This window comes from Tasmannia lanceolata, unplaced genomic scaffold, assembly GCF_043159265.1.
Source record: "Tasmannia lanceolata isolate RefF3 unplaced genomic scaffold, GAP_Taslan_0.1 ptg000018l, whole genome shotgun sequence".
NCBI lineage: Eukaryota > Viridiplantae > Streptophyta > Magnoliopsida > Canellales > Winteraceae > Tasmannia > Tasmannia lanceolata.
In genome coordinates this window covers 41,003,467-41,017,905 of record NW_027518695.1, presented here as the reverse complement: position 1 = coordinate 41,017,905, position 14,439 = coordinate 41,003,467, and the positions used below count along the sequence as shown (strand labels likewise).

The 14,439-nt window shown below is 38.0% G+C and overlaps 1 protein-coding gene across 1 annotated transcript; it reads right to left on the bottom strand.

The window, feature by feature from the left end:
* Nucleotides 1-1,145: 1,145 nt before the first annotated feature.
* LOC143850335 (pumilio homolog 12-like) lies at nucleotides 1,146-2,530 on the bottom strand. Its single transcript, XM_077359593.1, has 3 exons — nucleotides 2,450-2,530; nucleotides 1,512-1,675; nucleotides 1,146-1,386 (listed from the first exon to the last, which is right to left on the bottom strand). Exons 1-3 carry the CDS (start codon nucleotides 2,528-2,530, stop codon nucleotides 1,146-1,148), a joined length of 486 nt encoding a protein of 161 aa, XP_077215708.1.
* Nucleotides 2,531-14,439: the final 11,909 nt, after the last annotated feature.

Here is a 14,439-nt window from a genome sequence, read left to right as displayed (position 1 = left end):
TCTGGCTTGGTTAACTTGGGCTTCCTTGCTCTTGCTGTATTCTATTTTTATTTTATAATATTTTCATTATTAAAAAAAAGAAATCCAAGGTGAGCCCATAAAGGTAGATGATCCAGATTGATCAAATTCGGAACTCACTTATAAAATGGATGCAATACATTCATACCATAATGAGGAGAACCACAGATTATTTCTCTAATAGTAGTCTTGATTTGTGTATTCAAAAGAACAGTGTTCAAGAGATCAGTATTTAGACGATGTAAGCCTTATAGTCCCTTATTTTTTTAAACGTACTGTACGGACGACACCATAGGATGATCCACACCGTCCATATGTGGACCATAACGTAAATAGGTTGTGCCCAAACCATCATTTCTATAGGATGAACCTAGCGCTCCGATCTATAGATGAACTGCATATTATGGAAACATCTATAGATCGGAGGGCTAGGATCATCCTATGGAAATGATTTTTTGGGCACAACCTATTTATGCTATGGCCCATCACATGGACGGTTTGGACCATCCTAGTGTGGTCTGTACTGTACAGTACTTTTTGAAAAATAAGGGACTATAAGGGCATACACCGTATAAATACTCATTTAAGAGAACAGTCAAGCATGTAAACTTATACTCCAAACCCACATAAATAAACAACTTTGAATTGCAAAAAATAGAGATACTCATCAGTGTAACAATGGTATTTACAAAACAATCCTAAACACTACAGGACTCTTCATATTAACAATTGATGCAGTTATTTTCCAAACAATTTGAAACAGGAAAACATCACCTAAATGACTACATGATTCAAACAATCTGTAGTTATTGTCAATGAAGAAGTTAAGTACTGTTGGAGTGAAGATGATTCAACAAGCTCTTCATCAACCTCAAATATTATTAATGAGTTGGAATATATTCCTTCCATATCGATGGGATTTGAGCCTTTCGGAAAATGGTCTGATGGCAGTTATCAGAGCATGAAGTTCCATTCCCTGTTTGCAAAATCAGCAAATTCATATGAGTTTTAGCTAACATAATGAATACTTCTCTCAATTTTTACTCAGAATCAAATATCATAGTAAGATGGAGGCAGTGTGGAAGAACGCATTTCACCTTTGCCTTTTTTATTGCATTCTGGATGACCTAGTTTCCATATTGGTCGCGGGCAACTTGTTCTAGTTTCCCACTTTTCACAAGATCATTAATCACGAATCCAATCCACAGTGATTTTATGCATTTTTCTACAATATGGTTGCTACATTTTTGCATTGATAATGGCACATAGATGCCCTTTTGACAATTGCATATTATTTCGATAAACTTTGGGTGTTGAAGTGAGAGAACTTTCTTAGAGTTAATCAGTTTTTTGTTCTTGATTGAAAGCCTAAGCTTCATTGGCAAAAATAAGGATAAAAAGGATAAATAAAAACCATCAATATTCAACTTGTTCTAGTATGTTTTCTTAAATCAGGATTTGAGATACAAAGATAAAAAGAAAGAGATTGTTACCCAAATGGGTCTTGAGAGAGGAACTCAGAGTTCTCTGCGATTACTTTTAGCAGGGCATCTCTGAATTCAAATTTGGAGAAGTCAATGCACTCGTTTAGGCATAGACATCCATGTTCATCTGTTGCCAAATCCAGCCAATGCTTCACAGCGACTTTAAATATGAACTGTTAAAAGATGATACAAGTTATGATATGAAACAAAAAGCCTTACAAGTTATGCTATGAAACAAAAAGCCCATAGATGTCTACCAGGGAAATTTTACTTTAATGGATGGATGCAATCTGAGTTTATACGAAGAGCTTCGAAAAAGAACTCTTGCAATTGAAAAATGATACAATTTATTTTTTGTACAGCTGTACATGTACAAAACAATATGAAAAAAAGAAGAAGACAGCACATGCTCTAGACTCTCAAAGATACAGAATTAGTAATTAGTAGTTCATAATGGGATTATTCAATGTGGGATGGCAAACCGGGGTTTATTTTATTCTTGGATAAACTTCCTATGATTTGTTCATGTCGACCTCTATTCTTGGATAAAATATTAGCAGAAAAATGTTGGTGAAAAGCAAGCAAGTTAATGTAGTTCATTCCAATCATTGTTGTAATTTAAGACAAATACAGGAACTAATCTTTATTGTTTATTCATCTCCATCAATACCGTCAGCCTAATACTTAATGTTTAAAAAAATTTAAGATTAGAAACATCCCTGTGGGACCCATTTGAGATTCCAAGACATACAACTCAGTGACAATAGGACATTAAAAGTGCTAGAGTTAGTGCCCTAAAAACCAGTGTAAATTGATTGAATATCAATAGAGTTTTTATTTAATGGCAATATTGGGTATTATTATTTGAATATATGAGATGTGCTTGTGATATTGATACATATTTGTCCTTGGGCAGCAAAGTAGGAATGCCATGCTCAGAGATTCACAGATCTCAGGAAGCAAGGAGATATGGAATTCCAGTTCTTTGTAGACCTTAAAGGTTCATAGTTGGGGACAAGATTGGACATCTTCTCCTGTATACAACTAACACCAATCTAGCCTACATGCACGTGTCATGGAGTGGCTTATCTCAGTCACTCGAGTAGTTGACCCTAAGCTAGAAGAGTGGGTGGGACGATGGGATCGCGCACTGAACATGATCACATTAGATTAGCCTGTGGACAGGAGATAGTAAGGCTATTCTACCAGACAGGACCCTTTACATGTCCTTTGACCTGAGGGATCATATTACTTTGTGGGCACGTCTTTCTTTCTAGGTCTATTTAACAGTGGTTCCACTAGGGATCACTTAAGGGTAGTACTGGAATGTTTGACAAACCTTCGAGATTAATAAGGATACCCGACATGGGATTCTCCACCCAAATTATTGGGGATCATCTACAGTTTTTGTCAAGAGCAGTAGACCTATGATATTACCTGGCCAGGTGGATTTGATAAAAGGTTTATCAAAGGTTTTACAAATGCATTTGCAGGTCAAAACTATGTGACTAAACGGTATACCAAGAGTGGGCCGGGGGTAAACAAAGTCCACCCTCCGTAGGACCCAACTCGGTAGATGAGGAATGGAGAAGGGACTTGCACATTTTAGATGTGGTTTGGGGTAAGATGGTTTAACGGTAATCTTCGGAGTTACGTCTCGATAGAGGCCACTGACACAATGCGATTGTAGCGTTGACTACGGAGCAAGATCGCAGTGGGGCCCGCTTATTCGGTTCTGCAAGATCTACCGTTGAACTCCTGCAACGATCCCACTCACTACGCGTTTGACCCATATGTATCTATTGGATACGGGTCTCGCATTTATAGAGTTGCACACACGAACTAGGTTCGTGACATTTGAAAGGGAAAGATATACACATGAAAATGATGTGTATATAATAAAGTATTTAATATAAATACTTGGATTGGTTAAATTTTAACTAAGGAAATAAAGGGAATTATATATTGGGGCTTTATTGAATAAAGTAATAGAATGGACTTTTGCGTAAATAAAATATTGTGATGTGTTGGGTGGGCCCCATCCATAAACGTCCAACCATCTTTGGGATTTTTTTTACATAAAAGGAATGTTGAAAATCTGATGATTTGCATGGATCGGATAATGAAAAAGGATTGTTCATATAAGCACATGCATGGTAAGAAAGGGAGAGAAGGATATATTATTTAAATGGAAAGTATATACATATGCATGTGTATGTGCATGGATAGATAAAGGCAAGTTTTTAATATTAGAAGTTTGTCTTTTATGGCGACATGCCATAGTCCTTTTCTTGGAATTCAAGCCATGCAACAATCCAACGGTTTTAAAAGAGTTTCCAAAAAGGTAATGATTACTTATTCTTTGTGTATCTAATGTTAGTAGTTTACTAATTATTTCACATTTTAAGGGAAACAAAGCTAGGGTTATTTGGTAATAAAAATTCACTATATAAAGAGGTGTCTGATGAATTTTTTGAACCACCGAAGTTGCTAGAATTACTTTGAGAAAATAATTCCAAGCACAATTCGTCCATTGCTTCTCTCTTTTCTTATTGTTCTAAAACTACAATTTCAAGGTAATTTTTGCATTCAATAAAGCTCCAACAAAAGACAATTGATTCCATCTCTTAACAACTGATTTAGACCAGTAAATCAAAGAGAACAATCGTTGTTCTCATTCCCTTGTACGAAAGGATCCCACCGGATCAACTTGCAGCGTTCGCAGCGATTAGATTGCGCGCGACGATTCGAGGAATAGATCAAGCAAACGATCAATTCCGCGATTACAAATAAGGTATTTAATATTATCTTTGTATTTCTTTTATCATCATGAGATCATCTAGTCCCTAGGAATCCTGGATAAAGGGCAAAATCTTCAGAAAATTTTTGTTCTACGCGATTTTCTTTTCCGCTGCACGTAGGGATTTTTTTTTTTGATGGGCAAGCTAGGGTTAGGCAGACCCCTACCAGATATATTAAAAGAAAAAAGAGATACATCATGAAAGCCAAAAGGCAACCCCAAAACAGATGGGGAAACAAAATAGAACTCAAAAAGGAGAACCAAAAGGAACACTAAAGAGGACCAGAGAGCCCCCAACCAAAGCAAAGCAAGACAACCGAAAGGGGGAAAGAAAAGAAAACAAACAAACACTCCAAATCAAGCCTCAATGATCCAAACTTATCCTAATTTTAGAGAGGGTCTTGAAATGGAGGGAAGCACAAATGTAGGAGATGGTCGAAGAAACGAAACTGGAGATTTCCCTTTCTTTCCCTTCTTTTTCTGAAATGTTTACCATGAACCATCTGTGGAGTGAGAGTCCGGAGAAGGAGCTACTGAATTTGAGATTTCCGCAGGAGGATCAGAACTAAGGCCTTCAAGGGCTGAGAATTTATTACCAAATTGAATTGCAGACCTATGCATAGGCACAAGGGGACTAAAGTTGGTCGGAAGAGAAGAATTTTTATCTAAGTTCTGATTTGTATCTTCATATTGATGGAGGACTGAACCCGAAATTTCAGAGACAATTTCGGATTGGATTTTGCTGACTGGTCTCCATTCTTTCTTAGGCTGAGGATGATCATGATTTGAATAGAGATGGCAAGCTTTAGCACTGTGACTAAAGTCCTTGCAAAATGAACAGGAACTCGGTTTCCAATCATAATCAATTTGTTGAATAATCTCACCTGAGGAGGTACGAAGCTTTATAGATTCAGGGAGGGATTGATCCGCACTAACTAGCACACATAGCCTAGCATAATTCAGCCTAGATGACTCAGCTGTTTGAGTGTCCATGTAGAGGGGCTTACCAATCAAGCTAGCAATTCTACTTAGACAATGGTAGTTCCAAAACTTTAGATGGAGCCCACGAAGCTTGATCCAGATCAGAATTTCTATGAGTTTTTTCTTTTCCATGGTGGTATTTGGTTCCCATCGTTGAAGAATCAATGGCCTTCCCCCAAAATTTTGACCATTCTCCTCTAGGACCCGAGTACAATCTTCCTCACACGAGAATTTAAAGAGAAAGAAGCCATGGTCCATGGTAAACATTTGAAGATTACCTTGCAACTTCCATTTGCGGCTTAGAGCATCTCTGAGGGAAATGAAGTAGGGTCTCTTCCCAATGAAATACCCTACGAGGCAGTTAGCCCATTTTTTCCCATGTTCTTCAATAACTGCGTCTTCGAAAGATAATGCCATTTCCTCTTTTTTTGAAGAAGCAGGGTTGATGTGGTCCAGATTTGTTGAGATAGGAGTAGAAGGAGGTACAGCAAAGAGGTTTTTCCAAGGGGTGATAGGGTTTGGAATCTGGGCTTCCAAGGCCTTGGCATCCTTTGGGTGGCTGTTATGGATCTGCTTGAGAGGAGCATCCAAAGAGATTGGACCATGAACTGAACTCTTGGGGTGACCCTTTGGGTCAGAATTTCCATGGGGGGGATGCAAAGGACGGAGAGAAAGAAAGGAGCTTTGAGGTATATCCTTAGTGTTGGTGTAGAAAGGTTCTGAGATTCCTGGCTGCAAAAAACCAGAATCTGTAACTAAGCTACTGATGTTTTTTTTTACATTGTTTTGAATTGGGGATGGGCGGGAAATTTGAATTTCAAAAGGCCCACTTGCAGCTGAATTCTCCTCATTCCAAGAAGAAGATAAGCTCTTTTGCACAGCAGATACATGCTCATTATTAGTCAAAACAGTAATTGGATTTGACCATCCAGCAGCAGTATTTGATTTTAATGCTGAATTTTTGGGATCAGTATCAGGGATGAGAAATACAATAGATGTGCCAGCTATAGAACGGTCAACTTTTGCTAACCCATAGCAGTCCACACTTTTTGAGGAGCTACCATCTCTATGAGAAGGAGAATTTGAAATATCCTTGGACTCCGTTTCAAGAAGACTACCATCATTGCTGCTATTCCTGACAGTTGAAGAGCCCTTAGCTGCCAGCATTTGCTGATTTTCTTTCTCATTATCAGACTTTTGCAGGTTTTTTTGATTGGGAGTAGTACCTTTGTTAACTTGCTCAAGTAATGCAAGCTGGGATGAGCTGCTCTTTAGAGGATAGGCTGCAGAACCTGCTGGTCCAAGGTCTAATCTTTGGGGAGATTTACACACAAGAGAAGATAGTATTTGGTCTTTCACCCATTTAGGACTGTCCTTATGGCAGGGAGTAGCAGTGGAATTAGCCAAACCAGGGAAGTGGTTTTCGAAATTCAAGAAGGTGGTTTGCTGATTCAGGATGGTGGTTTTTTGCACTGGACTGGTGAGTTCATCATCTGAAGGCAGGCTTTCACTTCTTGTAGAGGTAGTTCTCATTAGCTGCTTCAGACGATCTTCAAAGGATGAGAAAATATCTTCTTCGTCTTCTATGTGATGCTTGACATGGGACTTTGCAAGTTTCTTGGACTTTTTGTGGCTTTTCTTCTTTTTGGATAAGGGAGAGCTCAGTTTGATCTCCCTATCAACTGCTTTAAGAAAATCCATTTTTTCATGAACAGAAGCTTGAATGTTATCCAGTTCGCCATTACAAATTTGGATACGAAGCCTCTGTAGAGTTCTATTTGGGGAAGACAAGGAGTCAATTTTGAATTTGACCAGGTGGAGAAAGGAGAGATTTTCAAGTTCTGAATCTGAGATTCCCTTAGAGATGCCCATCTCGGACTCTAAAGGATTCTGCTCTTCATCAGGGATATCAGGTAGGAACCCATCATTTGGAACTTGCATAAGGGAATCTGATGCTGGCGCTAGACCTGGGGACCAGTTTTTTAGCCCTGCAAAAGCTCCTCCTATTTCCTCATCCGAGATCCCCGAAGAAAGAGAGTTTTTACTAAGGGAATTAACATGATGAAAGAGGCTTGGCTCTGGTTTAGGTTGCAAAACAGAACCAGGAGAGTTCTGAAATTGATCGTTTATTTGATCCTGCATTGCTGCCAATTCTTGAACCAGAGCTTTGATACAAACAAACAATGGAACTATCTAAAAATAACTAAAACCAGGGACAAGGAACCGGGGAAGAGGAAGAACTAATCCATGCCAGCTTCTTTTACAGATTTCCGAAAGAAGACTTGCTTCCCAGGTGGGAAGGGACGAGAAGGGCTTGGGCCCCTGGCCTCCCGCCGGCAGAAGCCGGAGGAAGAAGATGATCTCCTCGAAGAGGAGAGTTTCTCTCACTAGGAAAACTCAGAGTTTCTCTCACTAGGAAATCTCCGAGTTGAATTTTACTAGTGAACTCAGTTGCGAGAGTTCTTTTTCGAAGCTCTTCCTATGAACTCAGATTGCATCCATCCATTAAAGTAAAAGTTCCCTGTTAGACATCTAGGGATTTTGCCTGAGGGTTACGACCTTTCTAACAAAAAGAACCCAAACAGTTTCACATTTGGTCATGTCATGCATATTGACTAATTCAAGACCCATTTGCATGCATAATTCTGCAGTATATGGTGAAAAAAAAAAACAAATCTAATATCTTTTTATCATTAACAGGAAAATCGAAAGAGTAAAAAAAATTGGACCAAGGGACGAAATACCAAAATTGAGTTAACAACCAAACCCAAAGATGAGAAATACTGTTTCTTTATCCAAATTTATTGCTTTCTTTGGACATAGCGAAGTAGCACTTCTGATCGAGTATACTGTCTATATCATTAGGAAATTCTGTATCATGACAGAACTAAGCCACGTGTTCCATCATTTCTCTGTTTCCTCTCTTCATTGACTTGCATTGCCAGAACGTATGCATATATGGTCTGATTTTGGTGCAGGTAGTGACTGAAATACAACTATACAATTGAAATTCTATCATAGGAAATTTAAAATACTACTAGAGGTTCAAAAAATTTTGATTGGCCAAGCAGTATATTATAAAGATCACAACAAAATCCATAACCCAACCCCCCCGCTCCCCCACCCACCCACCCACCCACACACAGATTAATGAATTATTCATGATTAAAACACAACACTTCCCAATAGAACCTTACAGACCCGTGAATTTTATCTGTTTAGTGAGATTGCACTCTCAATTCTACTGAGTCCTTGAATTATAATGTCTTTCCATTCTTTCTTAGCTTTTGAACTTTAAATGATCAAACCATCTTAAACTTTTTATGAGGGAATTCAATCTAGAAGCTATAAGGGTTTCTTTTTTCATGAATAAAAAACAACTCTCCTCAATAAAACCTTATGAGTCCATGAATTCTATCTCGTGCTCTCAAATCTACTAAATCCATTAGTTCTGATGTTTTTCATTTCTTGTAAATTTGCACTTGCCATGGTTCCCGATTCACCGGTTCAATTACTTGTGGGTCTCGGCTGATGAATATTTTTCACACGAATTTGATAGAACTTGTGAGAGATTCAAAGATTCAGATCCTAAATTTACTCGGGAATTAGGAGATGTCAAAAAGAGTGAAGAGGCAATTTGAATTTCACAACCTACGACTCGTGGCCAAAAGCAAATATATCGTTTAGCAGGTTTTCTTTCTTTTTTTTATGTCAGGATCAACCTCAATCACTGAAGTAACTTGTATATTACAACAAGTTCTCCTTCTAATTCAGATAAGGCATTGGTCAGTAACATGCAGATTTCAATTGTCTTGTGGATCTCAGATAAAACTTCCAGGGACTTTAAATCCTGTGGATTTCACAAAACTTTCATTGCAAAAACTCAGGAAAAATAACAACAATTGAAGGAACAGTTTCTTAGAATAGAGTTTCAAACTCCTACTCAATTATACCAACTACACATGACTACACACTACTATGCCCTTATATATGCGCTTCTACATGTCTAAATATAGGCAAATGGAGTAGAAACACAACAACCCTACTCGGTGAGGCCCATACAACAAGTTCCCCTTCTAATTCAGCTAAGGCAGTGGTCAGTAACATGCAGATTTCAATTATCTTGTGGATCTCAAATAGAACTTCCAGGGACTTTAAATCTTGTGGATTTCACAAAACTTTCATTGCAAAAACTCAGGAAAAATAACAGCAATTGAAGGAACAGTTTCTTAGAATAGAGTTTCACACACTATGCCCTTTTATATGAGCTTCTACATGTCTAATTATAGGCAAATGGAGAAGATACACAACAACCCTACTAGGTGATGCCCAAATGTGCCTTGGCCGGGATCTGCACATGTACCCTAAATCCACCCTCATTTATATTTTAGGAAACCCAAACACCACGCACACTGATCTTTTAGGAAACCTCGATACCACCACTTCCCCAGGCTTTCTTGACACTCTAAGAAGTGGTTTTCTTGATGCCCCAAATTGAGTTCAAAAATTTACACCATGGGTTTAAAAATAGAAACATAGGGGAGATAAATGGTAGTAGTGGTGGTGGTGGTGGTGGCAGTGGTGGAGAGGTGGCATTGTTTTCTGAGGAAGTGGGTAGTAAAACACCAACAAATACAGTAAAACGAGGATTTTGCAAGGATGTGGAAGAAGAAAATAGAGCCTTATGTTGCAATGGCAGCTTGGTGAATATGGAAACATCGTTGTTTAGTCATGAACAGATTATTAGAATGGGATTGGATCATCTTGGCATGGGCTTATGAATAGCCCTCTACTCTAGATTTTAAAACATGTCCTCTTTTTCCTAACAAGGCTCAAAGCTTGTTTCATCCCTTTGTATTGTATTAAGTGCTTAGAATTTTGTTCCTTTTTTTATGTTGGTTGGGTTGATAACTTGATATACTAATGAAAATTTGGATTTGTTTTCTAGCTGAGGAAGTAATGTGAGTTGAATGGATGCATGAATAGTTTTTTCTATTTTGGGAAAGAAGGAAAGAGAAGAGTACTGTTTCTTCTTGGGTTTTGTAGGATTGGAGTTTGTTAGGATTTTTACAGGGTTGATGGGAGTGGGGTGGTATTTCCAATAGTATGGCGTATATATTGCAGTTCAATAGAACATATAAGAGCTCAGGAAAAATGCAAATAGGCAAGTCAAGATGGAAAACCAATTTATGTCATTTGCTCAAAAAACCATTATAGGAAAATTCATGATCGAGATGAAACCGTTTACTACCATCAACTCACCATAATTTGCTGATAATCTAGGTGACTTAAACAATGCTTGATCGCATATCTCCCATATTGGTTGGTCATCAGAGCTAAAACTTCAGGAACTAGAGCTGACATCACACGTGTAACTATTGTGGCACACTTTTGACCTGCATAATGAGCTTCTGAACCGAACGCATGCTGCTCAAAAATAGGAAGAAAATGAACTCAATATATGTAATAGGAAAAAAGAGGAGACAACCATACCCAAACACAATTAAATATAACAAAGAGGGATTATAACATGATTAATAAAAATCAAAAGCAAATACTTCAAGCAATTGCAAACAATAATACCAATCCCATAAGAAAGTAGCATTATGTGAACTGGAAACAAGGCATACCTATATTTATCATTCGCCGCCTTAATTAGGGCACCTTCTTCTGCTGTAACTATCCAAATGATATGTACTATTTGGTACCAGTTGCAAGATTCCAAGAGCTTCTGAAATAGAACATTGCCGTTCCTGTCGGTCATGAGCTCGACTATGGATCCAAGATTTCCTTCGAATATTTTCATTTTATGCGAATGATCACCGATAACCAAAATTCTCTGCAAATACTTACAGCCCATTCGGTTCCTAGCCATCATACATATTTGATCACCCTGAAGTTCCAGCAGTAAGCATGGATTATCAGAAAGTAGATTTAAATAAGCTAGAGACATTTAAATTTGACTATCTTCTGAAATCTCCCTATTCCTGTACAGAAGCTTTATTATATCCTCTTCCTCAATAGGTTATGTGCTTTGTTCAGAACTTGTGGCTGTTCTGGCTGGAGTCACAACAGAAGGGTTTTGTCCCACATTGCAACCCCACAACTCCCCTGTCTATTTTTTAGAACAGAAGAAGTTCCATAATCTAGAACACCAACTGAATTTGACGGCAAACGATAATCGTTCCACATGGATATCCCTCCCAGATTGTCAACCAAACTGCTGCTCCCAACATGCTTTTGTTGCGAAGGCTTACAAGTATCCTGATTTGGTAGAACCATAGTTACCAGGGTGGGAAATGGAAAAAATACAGGGGAAACATGAAACGAGAAACAATAGAAAATCGTACGAGAAACGTCTTAGGAAATGACGTGTTTCTTCCAAAATGATTTTCGTAGGTTCCACACATGTTTCCTACACGTTTACACATTATTTAGATAAGTTTTCCATATGTTTCCCATGTGTTTCACAAATATTTCTCCAATTTTGTATCATATTTTGGAAACGTTTCTGAAACATGTTTCCCTCATTTTTTGGGAAACGAGCCCAACCACGAGAAACGCATTTTAGGGGAAACGGGTTTCCCACCCGCCCAAAGAGTTTCCGGAAACTATGGATAGAACAGAAGCTCCATAATCTTGAACACCAACTGAATTTGATGGCGAACTATAATTGCTACACATGGATACCCCTCCTAGATTATTAACCAAACCATTGCCCCCAACATGGTTTTGTTGCAAGCTCTCACAAGTATACTGATTTGGTAGAATGTTATTTCTACCATAAGAAGGATTCTGAAAACAATCCAAGGCCAATAACGCCCAAGGATTCGCTACCATGGTTTCATTGGTTAGATTTTGGTTTATACCATTACAAGGATTCTGAAAAGAATCATAGACCGATAACGCCCTAGGATTCCCTTCCATAGTTTGATTGGTTTGACTTCGGTTTCTACCATTATAAGGATTCCCTTCCCTAGTATTATTGGTTAAATTTCCCACAAAAAGGTTGTGATGATCGTTCAGATTATACACATCATAAGAACTCTCACCAAAACCAAATTGATTCAAGGAAGAAGTACCTCTTACCAAATTACTTACTGGGTCTTGATGGTAAAGCCCCTGAGAAGTATGTGAAAGACCAGGCATCAGTTTCTAAGTATCAGTCTCATGTATTGCACTATAGATTGAACCAATTCTCTGTTCTTGATCAACCCTAATTCCAGGCCTTGAAATTCTTTCCTCGAAAACGGATTCTTGACTAGATCATCAGGGAGAGTAGAATCAGTAACAGAATGATGGTTGTTGACAGAATCATGTGGGCTGACAATCAAGCTCTCAAAGAAGGGTAATAAATCATTGTGTAAAGAACGAGAAGGGTTTTTGGAATTTTCTTCCATGGACCTTAAAGAAAAGAGGAAAAATCAAGAGAGAAAAACGTTATAGAGAGACTTTCTCTCTTACTCTGTTGAGCATTCTCTTTATAGAGTTGTGATTGGGATTGAAGCATAAGAAATATAGTTTCCTTTTCCCTCGCAGTCTTTTGTTTCATATAGGAAACATTGACGAAGTAGGAAAGAAAAATCCCAAAAGAAAAACCCTTCTCTAAAAGAGGTCGTTTTATCTGTTAGTGATGTATAGGTGGACTCTTTTTCTCTTTCTATTTCCTAAAATCTCTCACCTGGAAGCTTAAACCCTACTAATTTGTGTAAGGGTTTACGAGTTAATTAAACAGCCTTGAGTTTCAATAGAACTACCGTACATGCCACTCTGTTTTATTAATAAATTATATTTTAAAAAAAAAATCCCTTCTCGGTTATGTATGCTTGGGCAGCTTGGCCAACAAGAAAACTTCTTGTTACTCAATCTAAAGCCATGATTGAATCTTTTTTTATTTGTGGGACCCACTTTAGGTGGGCCGTGACCAAAGAAATTAAGTTGATCAGATGATACGAGCCCCAAGATCTTTGTTATATTTTCCTTATGCTCCATTTGGTTGCTAGGGATGGCTCCTAAAGTAGTGGAATACGAAGTCAAAGGGAGTCAAACGGGATGAGACAGGCATTTTAATTTGTCTAGAATTACCTCGGAGAATAGTGAACCAGTGTTTGGTTGCACGGCATATCCTTGGAAAGTAGGAGAAAAAGTAGGGGTATCATTACCAATATAGGGATAGAGGGAAGACAGAGAAAGAGAGCATCATTCCCTAGAAAATTCAACCAAATTTTTTTAGTCTTGGAAGGATTTGCTTTTAGAGGGGACAAGGAATCCACATCATCACACAAGTAATTATTACATGGGTGAAATCCAAGGGTTATGTTTTGCAATTTGATTCAAGCTTCTTTAGCACCCGAAAAGGACAGATTTTATGAAATTCTGAAGTTCTGTTGCTTTGATCTCAAATTGGTTTCAAATACTCAGGTGGGACCACTCATCCAAAGATCCAAGTCGCTCATCTGCTTGGACCGCCCATTGGTGGGCGGTGCACACCATTAGATGATGGATGCAATGTATTTTTGTGTATAGCTCATCACATAAATATGCAGTGAAGGGGCCCATAAAATTTGGTGATCCAATGGCCCATCATGGAGATCCATAGCCCCAAATCACCCAAATCCGATATCTGGTATCCGTTGGATTGGATCAGTTGAAATGGGAAATTTAGAACAAAAAGGGAGCAATGTTGTAAATTCAAGATCTCGAAATTGGTATTGATGGTGAAGATTAAATAATGAGTGATTTTTTTTATTATGGCATTCCAAAGTGTCATTTTACTAAGAACAAATAAGTTGTTTATGCCAAACTAGTTTGATGCATCCTGTTCCAAAGTGTCATTTTACTACGAACAAAATAATTTCGATCAGAGTAGCCCTTCCCTGTCAGTCTTCTCTTTCAAATAGGAAACATGGAAGAAAAAGAAAAACCCTTCTCTAAAGAGGTCGTTTTATTTGTTATTGCTCTACAGGTGGACTCTTTTTTTCTTTCTATTTCCTAAAATCCCTCACCTAGACGCTTAAACCCTACTTAAACCCATGGTTTAAAATACTGGTTTCGGTCCTTGGGAAAACCGAAATTCAAAAATTTCGGTCGAAATTTGGTAAGAAATTAAAAAGAGTATTTAATTAATTTCAAAATTTCGGACCGAAATTCCGAAAT

Bases quoted from the DNA above. Each gene is read 5' to 3' on its own strand.
- LOC143850335 (XM_077359593.1), bottom strand. From the start codon at position 2,530: ATGTCCAATCTTGTCCCCAACTATGAACCTTTAAGGTCTACAAAGAAC. The intron at 1,676-2,449 runs GTGAATCTCTGA...ATCTTTTAACAG, and splicing joins CTCCTTGCTTCCTGAGATCT to TTCATATTTAAAGTCGCTGT. The intron at 1,387-1,511 runs GTAACAATCTCT...AATGAAGCTTAG, and splicing joins CTCTCTCAAGACCCATTTGG to GCTTTCAATCAAGAACAAAA.